Source organism: Nycticebus coucang, chromosome 12, assembly GCF_027406575.1.
Source record: "Nycticebus coucang isolate mNycCou1 chromosome 12, mNycCou1.pri, whole genome shotgun sequence".
Classification (NCBI taxonomy): Eukaryota; Metazoa; Chordata; class Mammalia; order Primates; family Lorisidae; genus Nycticebus; species Nycticebus coucang.
In genome coordinates, this window is record NC_069791.1 from 11,869,439 (window position 1) to 11,887,579 (window position 18,141).

The 18,141-nt window shown below is 40.6% G+C and overlaps 1 protein-coding gene and 1 non-coding gene across 2 annotated transcripts in view; one reads left to right on the forward strand and one right to left on the reverse strand.

Moving 5' to 3' along the window:
- Positions 1–2,034, reverse strand: part of NCKAP1L (NCK associated protein 1 like) — a 54,056-nt gene extending 52,022 nt beyond the window's left edge. The window contains exons 1-2 of the mRNA XM_053557377.1: positions 1,804–2,034; positions 628–738 (exon numbers count right to left, since the gene is read on the reverse strand). Coding sequence (XP_053413352.1) covers positions 628–738; positions 1,804–1,905 — 213 coding nt within the window. The 5' untranslated portion in view covers positions 1,906–2,034. The remainder of the gene's footprint in view (positions 1–627; positions 739–1,803) is intronic.
- Positions 2,035–12,550: 10,516 nt separating this feature from the next.
- Positions 12,551–12,654, forward strand: LOC128562866 (U6 spliceosomal RNA). Its single transcript, XR_008373565.1, has one exon. It is a non-coding gene; the product is annotated as a U6 spliceosomal RNA (small nuclear RNA).
- Positions 12,655–18,141: the final 5,487 nt, after the last annotated feature.

Below are 18,141 nucleotides of genomic sequence, written 5' to 3' on the forward strand. Positions count from 1 at the left end.
ATATTCTTAAAGAGGTTTGAAATACACTGACAGAAGAGGCTGAAAACTCTCCATATCCACTGCAAGTCTTTTAAACAGAGGAGATTCTCTATCTGGGCAGGATGGCTGTTTATGGTCCTAACTAGATGCAGAGGACTGAGTGAGAGGAAATTTCAAAGACTCTTTCAGCTGAAGAAGTTTACTATTCATATCAAAGTCAAAAGAAACAGAATGAGAAGATGCTATAGGTAAGATGGGTTAGAAATCCAGGGCTAATGTTTAATAAGAAAGAAGTAATATCCCTCTAGATGCCTAGTTCTAAGACAATTAGCAAGGAAACACTGAGTGGACACCAGGGACAGCAATGAAATACATGCGTCCTCCTGGGCTGATGGAGCTGACTTTCAGACGAATCTTTCAGTGGAGAAATGGGCAGTGCTTTGCTCCAGCTTACCCTGAAAGAATCCCATCTTACCTCAAAATTCTACAACAACCTGAAGCCTATGGTGGAGCCTAGGAAAACCAAAAGAAGGTTACTCCATCCATCCCCTGCCAAGTTTGAAGGGAGACAGTCAAAAGAGAAGAATCTCAGCCATCCAAGCAGAGAGTTATTTTAGAGACAGGTGAGAAGAGGGATCAAGTTCTCACAGTGCTGTTCCGGACGTCTATGTTGGGAAATTTCTTGTTGATGTACTTCACAGATGACTCCATGGACTTTTCCAGTAAGAAAGGTGGCTTGGATTTGGGGTCTGCACAAGTCTGCATGGATAAATCATACTCTGTTTCAACTGTTCCCCCCGCCCCTCAAAAACATGCCTCTTCCTGTATCATCCATTCTCACAAGTTCTTTTAAGGGAAAAGCAATCTGGGAATTAACCATAAAAGCATGAGAGTAGGTCAGGAACAAATTCCAGGACACTGAGGCAACTATCTAAGAGCTAAATAACAACCTGGGCATTTTGTCTTGCTGGGTAAAACATAACATCTGCTTGGTCCCAGCACAAAGAGGAAGCTGTTTCTCCGCCCCTCAACAGCAGCCGGAAGGGGCGAGAAAAGCAACCGCTCAGAGTCAGACTTTGTACGAGACTCCAGGTCACGGTTTAGTCCATTATGTACACATCTTAACCCAAAGAACATTTACAGGATTCATGGAGACACAGAAACCATGTTCTTGGTGATCTATTCCAAAATACACCAAAGTTCCTTCCCCCAAGTTCGCTGCTCTCTCTTCCAGGAAAATACCGTCTTTACCTCTTTACTTCCTATGGCTTGATAGGCCCTAGCCTTGCCACCAGCTTCTCCCAACCCCAAGTGCCTATCCTAAACACAGATATAATCATAACAGAAATTCCCCCACACTAAGTCCCTCAGAAGACACCTACCCTTTGTTTATCTAAATATCTATGGGGTTTTTTTTCCTTTTAGAGAAGTACTTCTATGGAAGCTTTTGCCAGACTCAACTTTAGATCTCTTCAGAGTATGGAAGATCAGCAATAAATAAAACCCAGAATTCTAGACACCAGACCTTTATCCAAATCAGTAGCGACAGAATTATTCCCCCACACTCCTACCCCTTCCCCCCATGCCCCGGGGAAAGCAGTGCTCTCCTTAGGGGGAGAATCATACCTAGAAAGGGGAAGCCCTGAAAAGGTGCCTTCCCTTTTGCCTCCCAGAACTGGCTGGCCTATATAACCAGTGACTGACTGAAGACCGGTATGGAGTGGAAAAGAAGACAGGGTCCAAATGCTGGACCTACCCGCCTAGGGGTGCCCTGCCCTACTACTGCTGGGATGACTCATACCAGCTCCCATTGTTCACACTTACCTTCTTGATGTTATACATACGGATGAGAACCCCCTGACCTCGGTCGTTCAGGATAGTGAGCTTCTCTGCTAATTTATGCTGATAAGCAGATGTCAAAGACATGATGGCCACCGAGAGAGAGGAGCATCCAGACAGCAATGCCTGCCCCAAACACTTTCAGCTTGCAGGGTGACACCCTCTGGGCGGACGGACCCAGCCTGGTTGGTGCACGGGTCTTCCGTTGCCTCTGCCATTGGCTTGTGGATGAAATCAGTCATGATGGCTTACAACCCCAGAGCCTTCTTGTGGTTCCTCTTGCATACTCAGCAGGGGAGACTTCCTCTTTCTGGCCCCCCAGCACTTCTGGTACAGCTGTGACATGGGTGGAGTCTGGGACAGGGAGAGGCTTTCAGGGCTCTTCACAGACTGCCACTAACCTTTTTGGTCTCATGTCTCCACAAATGTCCATACAAAGCTCCATGCCAGGCAAACAAATATCTACCACTCCGCCCCCACAAACCTCTACACTTTCCCTCTTTTTATCACCATCAAGAATGCCTATGTTATTCTCTACTGAACCTGAGAACTCATCATCTTTTAGGACCCAGCTCAAATCCCATCTCCTCCTAACAATCCCATCCAATGTCAAGTACTATATTGTATTATACTGTGTCTTGTCGAACATATACATTATATTTCTGGTATATTAAGTGTATGTCTTATCTCTCCCAACTATGTCAAGCATTCCTTAATGAGAGGAATTGTATGTAATATTTTTCCTATCCCTCACACTGCTCTAGCTTAGTGATTCTGCTCTAGCTTAGTGATTCTGCAAATTCTCAGGACCCACCCCAGATCACTGAATCCAAAACTCTGCATGGGTTCCAGAACGCTTTTGTTTAACAAGCCCTCCAGCTTATTCCAGTGTACACTCAAGTTTGAGAACTCCTGGGCTAATACAATGGCATTTAAAGTTGCTTAAGAAACCAAGGCCTACAAGTCTGCATTTATAAGCACCCTAAGAGGTTTTGGTGGAAATGTTCCAAGGGAAGAATACAGACAAACACTGATCTAGACAACACCTCTTGGACACAGTAACCATTCAGTAGGTATGCTGGTTTATTTGTTGAATCGTTAAGACCAAAATAGAAAACAGGGCCAGGTGCGGTGGCTCTTGCCTATATTCCTTGCACTCTGGGAGGCCGAGGCAGGAGGCTCACTTGAGCTCAGAAGTTCCTGATTAGCCTGAGCAAGAGCAAGACATTGTCTCTACTAAAAACAGAAAAACAAGCTGGATGTGGTTCCCAACTAATCAAGAGGCCGAGGCAGGAGGACTGCTTGAGCCAGAGAGTTTGAGATTTCTGTGAGCTATGTTGATACCATGGCACTCTAGCCTGGGCAACAGAGACGCTCTCTCTCAAAAAAAAAAAGGTAACATAATTGCTTACTATGTACTAGGTACTTTAACCACTTTAAGTGTATTCCATCAAGTAACATTAATCATGCTATCCAATAGTAACTTTAGGCTATTACCACTGAGTGGGCTTCCTAATCTATAAAATGGTGATAATCCCTCATACAACTGTGGAAGTGCTTAAATGATATGGCATATATAGACATTTGGCTCAAGACCTAGTACAGTGGATTAGGAATGCCAACAGTAAGTAAAATTTGGATTTTTGAGCATGTAGGTGAGTAGTTATGTCACTTTCTGTGGACTTCTATTTGGCACCCTGTAAAGAAAAAAGTTGGATTTAAAAGTGGAATTAATCATCCAACTGGTGGCATTAGAGAAGCTGCAATTCCTCCTATAAACTAGAGGAGGCCTTCTAAAGGTATTTTTTTCCCCAAAGTAGGGCCTATTAACCCTGGCGGCAAATCAGAATCACCTGTGGAATCCTTAAGCCACAGTTAGCCAGATCCCATTCTTGAAAATTCTGATCCAATAATTCTGAAATGGGACCCCAGGCTCTGTCACTTTAAAACTACTCAGGCTGGGCGTGATGGCTCATGCCTATAATCCTAGCATTCTGGGAAGACCGAGGCAGGTGGATTATTTGAGCTCACGAGTTGGAGTTCAAGACCAGCCTGTGTAAGACCACCCCCCCCCCGCCCCTAATCTCTACTAAAATTAGAAAAATTAGCCAGGAGTTGTGGCAGGCACCTGTAGTCCCAGCTACTCAGGAGGCTGAGGCAAGAGGATCATTTGAGCTCAAGAGACTGAGGTTGCTGTGAGCTATTATGACGCCATGGTACTCAGCGATTCTCATGCACAACCAAGATTGAGAACCACTTCTCAAAGACTTAACTATGACATCAAAAACTTCCAAGCCTCTGAAAAATCACAGAACATATGGTGGGAGGAGAGAAATTAAGTAGCTTGAACAGAAAATGGATTCATATCACTTGACTGGAAAGTATTGTGTTTTCCCTCTCCTCACCCTTCAGCTATTTGCCTTGATTTGCCTTGCCAAAGGATTGTTTTCCACTTCAAGTGACACTTCCTTTCAGATTCTGAAGAGACACTGCTTCAAGAATAAGGCAAAAAAAAAAAAAAAAAGCAAAAAAAAAAAAAAGAATAAGGCAGATCTCAAGATCCTTTAGACCAGGGGTTCTCAGCCTTCCTAATGCCACAGCCCTTTAATACAGTTCACCCACAGGCTGAGAACCACTGCTTTAGACTAAGTTTAAGTATCAAGTCTAACAAATCAAACAACCTCCATTATAGTCTTAGCCTCCCTACATGTGATATTCATCTATCAATAATTAGGTGAATGACACAACATTACCAATTGAAGCCTATCCTGAAGCAGTCTTCATTTATCAAGACTAGCCTTATTGGTCTGGTCAAACTTCTTACTTTTCTAGGGCTTCTGCCAAAAATAAGGGGTTGGGATTATCTGAGGATTACATTTGGGTATTAAAGCTCTTTTTCCATTATCTTTAAGAATCTAAAGATAACTGTATACAATATCAAATGTTATTGCCCCCTTTATTTTCCAGAGAGCCAATTCACTTTTTAATAAATGTTCTTGGTTCTAATATAATCATTAATATTCAGCGAAAGCTTTAAAGAACTGTGCTGGCTTGTGTTCCTTAAATGTATCTGAATCTAAATCCCTGGCTTTAACCACCAAAATGCCCTTAGGAAAATCTGACATTTAATAGTCTAACTCCGTGCCCTTTGTCTATGCCCTAGGCATGATGCAAAGCAGAATTGAAATGGGCTATTCTAAGGCACTTTCTATCCCTGCTGCTTATGCCAGTCTGCCTTGATCTTATTTTCCCTCCTATCAAACTATATTGTCCCTGCTTTGCAGAAATCTCAGATGTAGCTGTTGCCTAGAAACTTAGGAGTCCTTAAAATGAATGTCTGCTAGGACAGCTAAAGACAGCCATAGGAGAAAGTAGGCCTTCTATTGGCAGCAAAATGCAGCAAATTTAAGATGGTATATTCTTAGATCACTTCTAAGAGTCTTCATATGTTAATTCCTACAATTTTAGAAATTTCAGATTGTCGTTCTCAGGTAATTTTAAAATAGCCCAAGCTGAGCATAGTGGCATGCACCTGTAGTCCCAGCTACTCAAGGCGGTAAGGTGGGAGGATCACTTGAGCCCAGAGGTTTGACACTATAGTGCACTATGATGATTGCACCTGTGAAAAGCCATTGCACTCCAGCCTGGGCAACAGAGCAAGACTTCCTCTAAAAAGAAAAATAATTATAAAGTAGCCTGAAGTTGAGCATTGTACTATTCATTCTTCTGATTCCCTTTTGCCAAACATGACTATGTGACCTGTTTGACAATTAGTATCCTTCCCTGGCAAAAAAACTTAATTTAGGTAAGTTGGAGAAGAGACGGAAGGGAACAATGCTGAACACTAAAGGAACCAGCTCCTGCAGCCTTGCTTTCTCCTGTGCTCAAGCCTATGGTATTAAGCTTCATCTCACCCCTTCACCCCAGGACTGTGAGTTTTCCAAGGATCCCTCCCTGTTTAACACTCTATTTTGGAGAAAACATTCGATTTAAAACAATCTAAAGACTAAAAAAAGTGCAAATGTTAATATTTAGTCTTCCAAGGCCTGGGAACAGTGAATTTCCCCTATTATCTAACTGCTCAGCTATTGCTTTAGTTATTTAAAACTTTCACAGATAAGACTTGAGATACCTGTATCTTTCATACCACTTTTCTTTTGACATTAGAAAGTAGGTCTAGCCAGGTATGGTGGCTCATGCCTATAATCCTAGCACTCTGGAAGGCAGAAGTAGGCAAATTGCTTAGGCTCAGGAGTTTGAGACCAGCCTGAGCAAGAGCAAGACCCCATCTCTAAAAATAGCCAGGCATCCTGTCCCAGCTACTCAGGAGGCTGAAGCAAGAGAATCACTTGAGCCCAAGAGTTTGAGGTTGCTGAGAGCTGTGAGGCCACGGCACTCTACCGAGGGCGACAAAGAAGAAAGAAAGAAAGAAGGAAAGAGGAGGGGAGGGGAGGGGAGAAAGAAAAAGAAAATAGGTCTATGTCAAGACTACCTGATCTAAAATGTCAGTCTTTTCTTTGCCAATCTGTGGTTCCTGTCATTTCGGAACCCAAAGCCTTAAAAATATGTCCTATGCCTGAAACCACAGGATCCCAATACCACCTAGAAAAATGCAGAAAGGTAAGTTTTCCCGATGAGAACTGTAAATCACTAGAAGGAGAAAATAAACTCAGAATATAGTGTTTAAAAAAAAAAAACTTCCCACCATATGTAGTACCTGGACGTTCTTAATGTTGGATTTCCAGAAAGGAGTAGCAAAGGCGGGAGGCACAGTGGCTCATACCTGTAATTCTAGCACTCTGAGAGGCCGAAAGGGTGTAGATTGCTTGAATTCAGGAGTTTGAGGACAGCCTGAGCAACAGTGAGACCCCATCCCCATTAAAAATAGAAAAACTAGCTGGGTGTCTTGGTGCGCGTCTATAGTCACAACTACTAGCGAGGCTGAGGCAAAAGGATCACTTGAGCCCAGGAGTTTGAGGTTACTGTGAGCTATGACACCACTGCACTCTATCTATCCAGAGCAACAGAGTGAGACTCTGTCTTTAAAAAAAAAAAAATCCAAAAATAGCTAAAAAGATGGCCAATTGCAAACATAATGCTTATCATGTCATCCCAATCAAAAGGCTCAAGGAATAGAAGGCTGTCAACAGAACTCCTGGGCAGCGCCTGTGGCTCAAAGAGTAGGGCACTGGCCCCATATGCCAGAAGTGGCAGGTTCAAACCCAGCCCCTGCCAAAAACTGCAAAAAAAAAAAAAAAACAGAACTGCTGCAGATGATGGTAAGTTTTTCATTTAGAGCATGGGGGCAGGTAAGTGGTGTGAAGTTCTATTGTTTCCCTCCCTACCCCTCCCACAGCTCATAGCCAAGGAAGACTTAACCAAACAAGAGGAAGAAAAAAACAAAAGGAAGTTCCTTCTCTACTCTTCTAACCTCTAGTCTGCTTTATTTCAGAGCCATTTAGTCTTCCAAAGGTTATTTCTCCAAAGTTGGAACCAAATGAAAAGCTTTCTAATGCTATCAATCAGATACCTGACCCTAGTCTCTGAAACATAGTGAGCAAGGGTGAAACATTTAACAGAGTCATGAATCGAGGCCTGGGCCCTAAGTCCTAGAGCTAATAAGTACTACAGGCCAAAGTAATTAAGTCTTAATACTCTTCCCACAAAACCCTTCACCAGATCAATAGTAATTCTAAGAACATCATCTGCCTGAAAAAGTAGTAAAAAGGAGTTTAACTAAAATCTAAATTCACTTAAAACAGTTAAAAGATTCTTCTTATTGTACCAATAACCTTTCCTAAACATAGAAAAGGTTACTGGTATAAAATAAAATTTGTAATCTGAAAGGGTAGGATTTATCTTGAATGACATCCTTTCTCTAAGATGCAACATGTGATAATGGAGACTCACTAGCTTTCAGTCAGATCTAGGTTCAACTATCAGCTCTGTCCTTAAGGGAAGTTACCTCTCAAACTCAACCTCCTCATGTATAAAAGGCTGACTCTTAATAAAATGGTAAATTGGTAAAAACAAATAAATAAAAGGCTGACTCACAATCAGCCTGACAAGGTTAGCTAGCATTAAGTAAGGATGTATGTGTGCGTTAGAGCAACACTAGCTCCTATATACAAACTCCAAATTGTGTTAATATCATGGCTTACCACAATAGAAGTTTCCTTGTATAAACCTCAGTCCAAGTAGTCAGTGGGTGGTGGTGACTCAAAGACATGGGCTCTTTTCATCTTGTGATTATCATTTTCCACATTTGGCTTCCAAATCTGCCACCAAAAGAGAATGGCAATGGCCTTTTAACCACCTCCATCTGGAAGAGAATACTTTTCAATCAGGTTCTCTTGGCAAAACTAGTCATGTGACAGACCGTCCTAATGTAAGGGAGGTGAGACTGCAGTCCCTGGCACAGCACAACTGCCACTTCCCAGCAACAACCATGGAAGGAAAATTCAAATCTCTATTACCAACCACCCTTCTCTGCAACAAGAATAAGAAGCACTTGTATCACTTCTCTTTCTTTCTAGATGACATACATCATACTCCTTCATTTGTTCTTGAAACTTTTATTCTAAAAATGCTGATTTGTGAAAGGTAAAATAAACCAACTTTTCATTGTTGGAATAGAAAGCAGAATGCCTTTAAAGTTGCTTTTTTTTTTTTTTCCACAGGGTCTCACTTTGTTACCCAAGATACAGTTCAGTATGCAATCATAAAACATTGCAACCTCAACTCCTGGGCTCAAGCCATCTGAGTAGCTGGAACTACAGACATATGCCACTATACCCAGCAAATTTTATTTTTTGTAGAGACAGGGTCTCACTGTGTTGCCCAGCTAATCTCAAGCAATCTTCCTACCTCAGCCTCCCAAAGGGCTGGGATTATAGAAGTGAGCCACTGTGCCCAGTCCTAAAGTTATACACTTAAAGTGATACAGCCATCAGTCATAGGCATGACAGATGCCTATTACAAACTTAAAAGTCTGTATTGGTGTGCTCTGAGTACTTCTATTCCTTCTCAATGGCTCTACTTCGGACTATATGCCATCAAGGACTTACTTGCACATACAATAATCTTGATTCTGTGTACGATTTCAAAGAATAAAAGACCAATTCCTAAAATTGTGAAGGGGAAATAATAAGTATACTATGCATGAACCAGGTCAGGATCCCAACCAAACAGGCTTGAAGGGCACATCCAAGAGTTACAGAGGCCATGAATGTAGTTTCCCACCACACATACACAGGGGAAAGGGAAGGCACAAAGGGACCATACAAAACAGACCAGTAAAAGAACAATGATTTCTACTCTGACAATTAGTAATATTAACTATGTTTGACAAAGCAACTTTAATCTCATATACTTGGGCCAGGCCCAGTGCTCACACCTGCAATCCTAGCACTCTGGGAGGCCAAGGTAGAAGGATCACTTGAAATCAGGAGTAAGAGTGAGACCCCGTCTCTACCAAAAATAGAAAAATTAGCCTGGGGGCGGGGTGTGGTGGCTCACACCTGTAATTCTAGCACTCCGGGAGGCCAAGGCAGGTAGATTGCTTGAGATCACAAGTTCGAGACCAGCCTGAACAAGAGGGAGACCCTGTCTCAAAAATACCCAGGCACTGTGGCAGGCACCTGTAGTCCCAGCTACTCGGGAGGCTGAGGTAGGAGAATCACTTGAGCCCAGGAGTTTGAGGCTGCTGTGAGGTAGGCTGATGCCATAGCACTCTAACCTGAGTGACAAAGTGAGACTATCTCAAAAAATACAAACAAAAAACATCTCCTACACTTGGTTATCCAGACTAATCTCCAGTTCTGGCTTCCAATTAACTTTACTCTTATGGTCACCTCCTATAGTGACTGGAGAGACCTAAAAAAAGAGGTTATGAATGATAAATATCCTAACAACACCAAGTCCCATTGAAAAGGTAAAAGTAACTTTTTTAGCTAATATAGTTTTAACTAATTTCACTATTTTTTTTATTACATGTTAATATGAGGATACAAACTAGGTTATGATGTTTACATTTGTTAGGTAGAATCCCTCTTGCAGCTGTGTATATCAATAATGTTGTTGAACTTTTAAAGATTCTTAGATGAACTTCTTTAAAAAATTTAACCATGAAAAAAAACAAAAAACCAAAAAAAATTTAACCATGGCTTGGCGCCTGTGGCTCAAGTGGCTAAGGCGCCAGCCACATACACCTGAGCTGGCGGGTTCGAATCCAGCCCAGGCCTGCCAAACAACAATGACGGCTGCAACCAAAAAATAGTTGGGCATTGGTGGGCGGGGCCTGTAGTCCCAGGTACTTGGGAGGCAGAGGTAGGAGAATCACTTGAGCCCAGGAGTTGGAGGTTGCTGCAAGCTATGATGCCAGAGCACTCTACACAGGGTGACAGCTTGAGGCTCCGTCTCAAAAAAAAAAAAAAAAAAAATTAACCATATTTTCTAAGTTTCTCTTCCACCCACAATACAGGGTGTCCGAAAGTTTGCCATACACATGAAAAATTAACAAGCTTATATTTTATATATATACATATATATATATATATATATTTTTTTTTTTTTTTTTTTTTTGCAGTTTTGGCCGAGGCTGGGTTTGAACCCACCAGCTCCGGTATATGGGGCCAGTGCCCTACTCCTTTGAGCCATAGGTGCTGCCCTATATTTTATATATTTTTTATTTTTTTATTTTTATATGTCAACAGAGAGAAATATTTTGCAAATATTGTGGAAATTTTTGTAATGGGTATTTTATAAATAAAGGTACATTTAGCTACCAGTCCTCTTTTTCCTATGTATGGCAATCTTTGGGACACTACGGGAAAATTCTGATGGCTTTAAATTAGACTTTAGAGAAAGAGCTGTTTAGAAATGTTGCTAACACATATGGAATTAGGTCTTCCATAAAAACACTTGTGATCAAAACAACACTACCTCAGTCTTGTCTTTTCCACGCAGATCAGAAAAACTGATAGAGAAATTATAGATTAAAGAGCCGGCAGACAGAAGATTTTTGTCTTTTTTTAAACTTTGGGAAAATCTTAACTGTCAAGTTTTAAGTGACAACTCTAATTATTGGTATCTTAACATGTTTGTATTTAAATAAAAAATATTTTTTCTGAAACATGTTTCATTTGGGTTTTGGTTTTTTTTATTCTTCCTTGTTTTCACATCCTCATTTGTCAACTTAAAGCCTGGATGGCTTATTTGCGTTCTTTCCTTCTTAGTAGAGGAAATAGATTCAGTATATGGGCTATACTGCTATTCCAAAATTGGGTCTTCATCCTTCAGTTTTTTTTCCAACCCACTTACTGTCTGACCACTTACTTTCTTCAGTCAATTCTCTATATGAATTTTCCAAGCTTAAAAAAGCTTCTCACTTTATGAGAAGGTGAGTTTGGAACATGGCTCCAAATTTACCTTCCTAAATCTATAAAAATTCAATTTACTTCCATCTTAAATATGCCTTATTCTTTTTCACTCTGTTCATTTTTAATGTGATCCCTTGCCCTTCAACCAGTTTACTCCCATCTTACATATGCCTTATTCTTTTTCACTCTGTTCATTTTTAAATGTCACCCTTGCCCTTCAATCATTCAAATCCCTGTTCTAGCTTCTTTTTTAATTCAACTTCTATTCCTCACCTCACATAAACGTTTCCTGGCTTCTTCAGTGACTTCTAACATGGCAGTTAAATATAAGTTTTATTCAACCATACCACAAATCTTCATGAAGAACATTAGAATCATGTGTTGCTTTGTAATTGCTACACACCTAGCCTGGTGCTGGGCATCTAACAGGTATTCAAAAACTTGGTGCTTAAGCTGAAGAAAGACCAAATTTATGACAGGCCAAAATCAGTTCTCCTTAAGCTGAAGTTTTTTTATATTGCAGCTAGATAATCCTTTTAAAATGACACTGGGAGGGCGGTGCCTATAACTCAAGGAGTAGGGCCCTGGGTCCCATATACTGGAGGTGGCAGGTTCAAACCTGACCCCGGCCAAAAAAAAAAAAAAATTTAAAATGACATTTGGGGCTGGGCACAGTGGCTCATGCCTGTAATCCTAGTACTCTGGGATGCCAGGGTGAGTGGATCCCCTGAGCTCATGAGTTCGAGACCAGCTTGAGCCAGACCCTGTCTCTAAAAGTAGCCAGGCATTGTGGCTGGTGCCTGTAGTCCTAGCTATTTGGAAGGCTGAGGCAAGAGAATTGCTTAAACCCAAAAGTTTGGAGGTTACTATGAGCTGTGACCCCATGGCACTCTACCAAGGGCGACAAAATGAGACTCTGTCTCAAAAAATAAGATAAAAGAATGTTCCCTAGGAAAAAGGGCTGAATATCATTAGATTTCTTCCTTTATTATATTTTAAGTATAAAGAATCTTTCCCTAAAAGGTCATGCAGTCTTAATTGGGGTGACCACATATTTTTAAGATACTTTTGAGCAGGAAAGGGGCATTATCAATAATTATCCTGGAACAATAAGAATAATCAAGTTGGCTATCCCAGTCTTAAGAGATAAAACATCACCTACTATGCAATTGTATCATTCAAAACATGGGTGCCACAGCTACTCAAATCTTTAAGTTTTGAGGTCCTTAGAAGGCTGCACAAATAGAAGTTAAAACATTACTTTTTGCTTCTAACATAACATTTGGTCAAAGCGTCAAGAAAGATCAAATAAACTTAAAGGGGAAAAGTAGAGCTTAAAAGTAATTGCCTCAGTGCTCGCTTCGGCAGCACATATACTAAAATTGGAACAATACAGAGATTAGCATGGCCCCTGCGCAAGGATGACACGCAGATTCGTGAAGCGTCCCATATTTTTCCCAAATGTCCATCAATCCCCGAATGGATTAATAAATTGTGGTATATGTACACCATGGAATATTATGCAGCCTTAAAGAAAGACAAAGACTTTACCTCTTTCATGTTTACATGGATGGAGCTGGAACATATTCTTCTTAGTAAAGTATCTCAAGAATGGAAGAAAAAATATCCAATGTACTCAGCCCTACTATAAAACAAATTTATGGCTTTCACATGAAAGCTATAACCCAGTTATAACCCAAGAATAGGGGTAAGGGAGAAAGGAAGGGGAGGAAGGGGGGAGGTGGGCGGAGGGAGGGTGATTGGTGGGATGACACCTGCGGTGCATCTTACAAGGGTATATGTGAAACTTAGTAAATGTAGAATGTAAATGTCTTAACACAATAACTAAGAAAATGCCAGGAAGGCTATGTTAACCAGTGTGATGAAAATGTGTCAAACAGTCTATAAAACCAGTGTATGGTGCCCCATGATCGCATTAATGTACACAGCTATGATTTAATAATAAAAAAAAAAAAGTAATTGCCTCAAAGCCTTCCTGGATTCTTCAAAGTCTTACCTAGTCCCCCAGGCTCCATAACAGGTGGCTTATGACTTCATATAACCTTTCACTCTGTTTTTGTTTGTTTTTTTTTTATAATCTTTCATTCTTCTTTATCATTAAACTACAGCATGCTTTGGGATAAGCAGGATCTTGACTATGTACTAGTCCTGTGCCCACAATCAAGGTTCCTGAATGTGGAGAATCTGTAATTTAAAGGTGTGATGGGGTAAATAGAGACTTAGTACTCTGGGCTAAATATTTTTATCAGAATAAATCAACCTTTCAAAAACCTTAGTAACCAGGTTCTCTTACCTTCTCCAAAAAGTTCTATTAAAGCAATTTATATTTATGGAATAGTAATAAGAATTCCCAGCTATAAATTTTCTTCCTGAAAATCAGGTTTTAAAGTTTCTACCCTTACATTCATGATATGAACTATAGGAGAAAAAATTACAAAGGTCCATTACTCATGTCCTAGATATGAGGTCAGACAATTAAGTTCACAAACTCATTACAGGATATCACTACAGTCACCTTCAAAGTACTCCCCTTAAGAAGCTATGCACAGGGTGGCACCTGTGGCTCAAAGGGGTAGGGTACCAGCCCCATATACTGGAAGTGGCGGGTTCAAACCCAGCCCTGGCCAAAAAAAAAAAAAAAAGAAGCTATGCACAACACCAGTGCCTATTCCACCCTTCAAAGCAATTTTGAAACTCTTTTTCTGGAATGACCATCAGAGCTGTTGTTGTACAAGGTCTGACAATTAAGTTCATGAACTTATCCTAGGAAAAGTGCTTTGAAAGGTGGACTAAGCACTGACCTCGGTGCATAGCTTCCCAAGGGGAGGACTTCAAAGGTGACCATAGTGATATTCAGCAATGAGGTATGCAGTAGTTTTTCTAGGATGAGTTTTCAAACTTAATTGTCCAAACTAGTCAACATAGTGAGACCCTGTCTCTAAAAAAAGAAAGGTCTTTTACATCACTTAGAGGGCTTCTCAAAGTATAGATTGTAGGCTACCTCATCCCTCCAAGTTTCTGTTCAGTAGGTCTGTAGTAGGGCCCAGGAATTTGAATTTCCTCAAACTCCAGGTGATGCTAATACTGCTGGTCTGAGTATGACACTTTGAGAATCACTGGTATAAGGGACAGTTTAAGTGCTGGGAAGGTAGGAGCATGGAGGGAGGTTACTAGAAAATGTAAAGACTTATTCACAATAGAGGTTAGAAGGTAGCTTTACAAAAAAATTACTCTTGAATTTAAGCATTTGACATTCCTTAAAATAACAGATCTGAAGAAGATTAGTATTAGAATTTTAGTACTGTTCTCTGAAAGACTAGTCCTTTACACAATTTTCAGTAGGTAAAGTTTCTTTAACATAATTCTGCCATTCCACCATCTTTTCAATGATCTTTTAAGAAGTTTCCATTTCATTACTTATCTGTTCATTAAACCTTTCAAAAGTGATGCTAACACTGGTTTGCAAACTTAGGCTTGTAATTTACATCTTAGATGCCAGCACCAGAAGGGATGTGAGGAACTATTTATAGCTAAGTCTTAGAGAAAAGAACAACTATAGATTGGCTTGGCACCAGTAGCTCAGCAGCTAGGGCGCCAGCCACATATACTGGAGCTGGCAGGTTCCAATCCAGCCCAGGCCTGCCAAACAACGACAACTACAACCAAAAAATAGCGGGGTGTTGTGGCAGGCGCCTGCAGTCCCAGCTACTTGGGAGGCTGAGGCAAGAGAATCATTTAAACTCAAGAGTTGGAGGTTGCTGTGAGCTCTGACCCCACAGCACTCTACCCAGGGTGACATAGTGAAACTGTCTCAAAAAAAAGAAAAAAAAAAAATACTGTAGGTCAAAGAAAAACACAGAGAACAGATTACTCAAGTATACTAGTAACTATTAGAGGCAATGTGGTGGCTTCACACCTGTAATCCTAGCACTTTGGAAGGCCCAATGAAGGAGGTTTGCTTACGGGTAGGAGTTTAAGACCAGCCTGAGCAAGAACGAGACCCGTCTCTACAAAAAATAGAAAAATTATCCAGGTATGGTGGCATGCTCCTGTAGGGGCATCTACTCGGGAGGCTCAGGCTACAATGACACCCCTGTACTCTAACCAGAGCAACAGAGCAAGACGCTATCTCAAAAAAAAGAGGCTTGGCGCCTGTGGCTCAAGTGGCTAAGGTGCCAGTCACATACACTTGAGCTGGCAGGTTCGAATCCAGCCCGGACCCATCAAACAACAATGACGGCTGTAAACAAAAAATAGGTGGGCATTGTGGTGGGCACCTGTCGTCCCAGCTACTTGGGAGGCGGAGACAGGAGACTCGCTTGAGCCCAGGAGTTGGAGGTTGCTGTGAGCTGTGATACCATTGCACTCTACCCAGGGCAACAGTTTGAGGCTCTGTCTCAAAAAGAAAAAAAAAGGAGGCAATGTGGACTACAGAGTTACATAAAACTTTACATATTAGGACACAGAACAAATCTAAAGGGTAGACAAATTATCACTGCTGGGGTTTTTTCAATTCATCCTGAATCTTCCTTTAGCTTTCTAGAGCTAAATGTTGGATATTCTAGGCAAGTTCCTATTAACAACTTTTTTTAAGCAAAAATTCATTTTCATTGGCCCTACCATCTCTCCCTGGTACTTTGCCTGAACAATTATAACCAATCCCAACTTTTTACCCTCCTCTAAAGCAATATTTCCTAATATATTCCCACCAATAAGAACACATGATGTTCCCCCATAGATCCCTCATTTTGAAAGATTTTTCAACTGCATTATTAAATAATTTTTCTATTTTTAATTGTACACTTAACTACCAATCAGAAATCATAATTAAATGAAAACCAGAACTTAGTTGGCCAAATCCAAGCTAGAAACAACGAAATATAGTATTTTAGTCTTTTGGTGAGCAAAAGTTTAAGTTTTATTAGACCTTCTACAGCACTGAAAGTTCTATTTCAAGGACTACTGGAATTCCTTCAAGCCTAAGAGGTGAGAAAACCCTTTTTCTAACAGTTTCGTTTTTTTTTTTCAATCACTTAGCTTACAAATTCATTTAATCATTAGTCTAGAGATTTTGTTTAAAACTAATAATTAATTGTAAAACTATAATCTATAATTTAGGGATGAACACTGGTATATGCATAGATAGAACCAGCAAGGAATAGATTTGGGTTTAGGGTGTTAATTCCCACCAGCTCCTAGAATGACCCTTGTGTAAATGCCTTGGTCTCATTGCCTTTTCCTCTTGAAATATAATCAACTGGGCTGGAAAACCAGTCTGAAAGAAAGCTCAGCAGGGATCTCAGCTAAAGCAGGAAATTTATGGGTTGGAAAGGAATGAACAAAGCACTTAAGAATAGAAAGAATAGCTGTGTGGTGCATTTTTATTTCAAAAGCATCATTGAAAGACAGGTTTGGTTTTTGTTTGTTTGAAAGTTGGTTTTTGTTTGTTTGAAAGTTCACTGGTGCTAAATGAAATAGCTTTATCAGTTAAGGATCCTGTCACCCTGACAAAGCATTACTGAATGCAGTGAAGCCTGACTTTGGATTCTGGTTTGGTACCAGAATCCCCCCTATCAAGCCCTTAGTTCTTTCTTCCTCAGAAATTTCTATCTGCAGTATCTGCATAAAAAGTACTTATGGGTCATAATAACAGTGTCAGCAATTGCACCAGATCACTGCAATTTAAAGCCTGAAAAAATCACATCCCCGTTTAAATCACACTAGCCCCATCAATCTGCATGAATGATATTGTGATAAACTCAGACGTTTAAGATTTCATAAAAAAATTAAAATATTTCCTAACAATCTAAAACTGCAAGACAGCAGCTTTTCCTAAAATGCTTTGTGCTCAGCTTGCAATGAAGCTTTCATTCGCAATTATCTTTCAAGAAGCACTTTAACAGTTTGCTCCTCCTTCACATGAATCATCCAGACCACCAGGTGCAAGAATAGCTTTTATAAATTCAAAACAGTGCCTAGGTCAGTGGTTCTTAGCCCTGGCTACATATTAAAATCATCTGCATAGATTTTTTTTTTTTTTTTTGCAGTTTTGGGCCGAGGCCAGGTTTGAACCCACCACCTCTGGTGTATGAGGCCAGCGCCCCACTACTTTGAGCCACAGGGTGACACCCATCTGGGTAGATTTTTTAAAATAACCATGCCTGGCTCTTTCTAATTAATTGGTCTGGGATGGGAATTTGGAATGGTATGTCTTAAAAACTCCCCAGATTAGTCTACGGTACAGACCACTAACCTAAAACAAGAATGGCTGGATTTCTTTTTAGTGTCTTAATCCGAACCAATGGCTGTGAAACACACTCCCTTCAGCCTAAGGACTGCTAGTTGGAAAACACAAAACAAACCAAAAATAACAATTATTTGTTTGGAATTATTCATGAAAAAAATAAAATGTCTCACCTCCATGATCCTTCTCATTAAAGCTACATTCAGTTTTTGCCGTCGGGATAGGTTCTCTCATATCATATAGTCTCTAAACCACTGAAATGTTCCAGAAATCCCAGAATTTCAGCACCTAAACTAATCTCCCAGACAGCCTCCTACACCTTGGACAGCACAGAATTTTTTTTTTTTTTTTTTTTTTTAGAGACAGAGTCTTACTTTGTCGCCCTGGGTAGAATGCTGTGGTGTCACAGCTCACAGCAACCTCCAGCTCTTGGGCTTAGGCGATTCTCTTGCCTCAGCCTCCCAAGTAGCTGGGACTGCAGGTGCCCACCACAATAGCCCGGCTATTTTTGGTTGCAGTTGTCACTGTTGTTTAGCAGGCCCGAGCTGGGTTTAAACCACCAAACTCAGTATATGTGGCTGGCGCCATAACCACTGTGCTATAGGCACTGAGCCAGCAAATAATTTTTTGTCATATCACATCTTTTACCTTTTGGCTTTCAAAATTATTGCCAAGTCT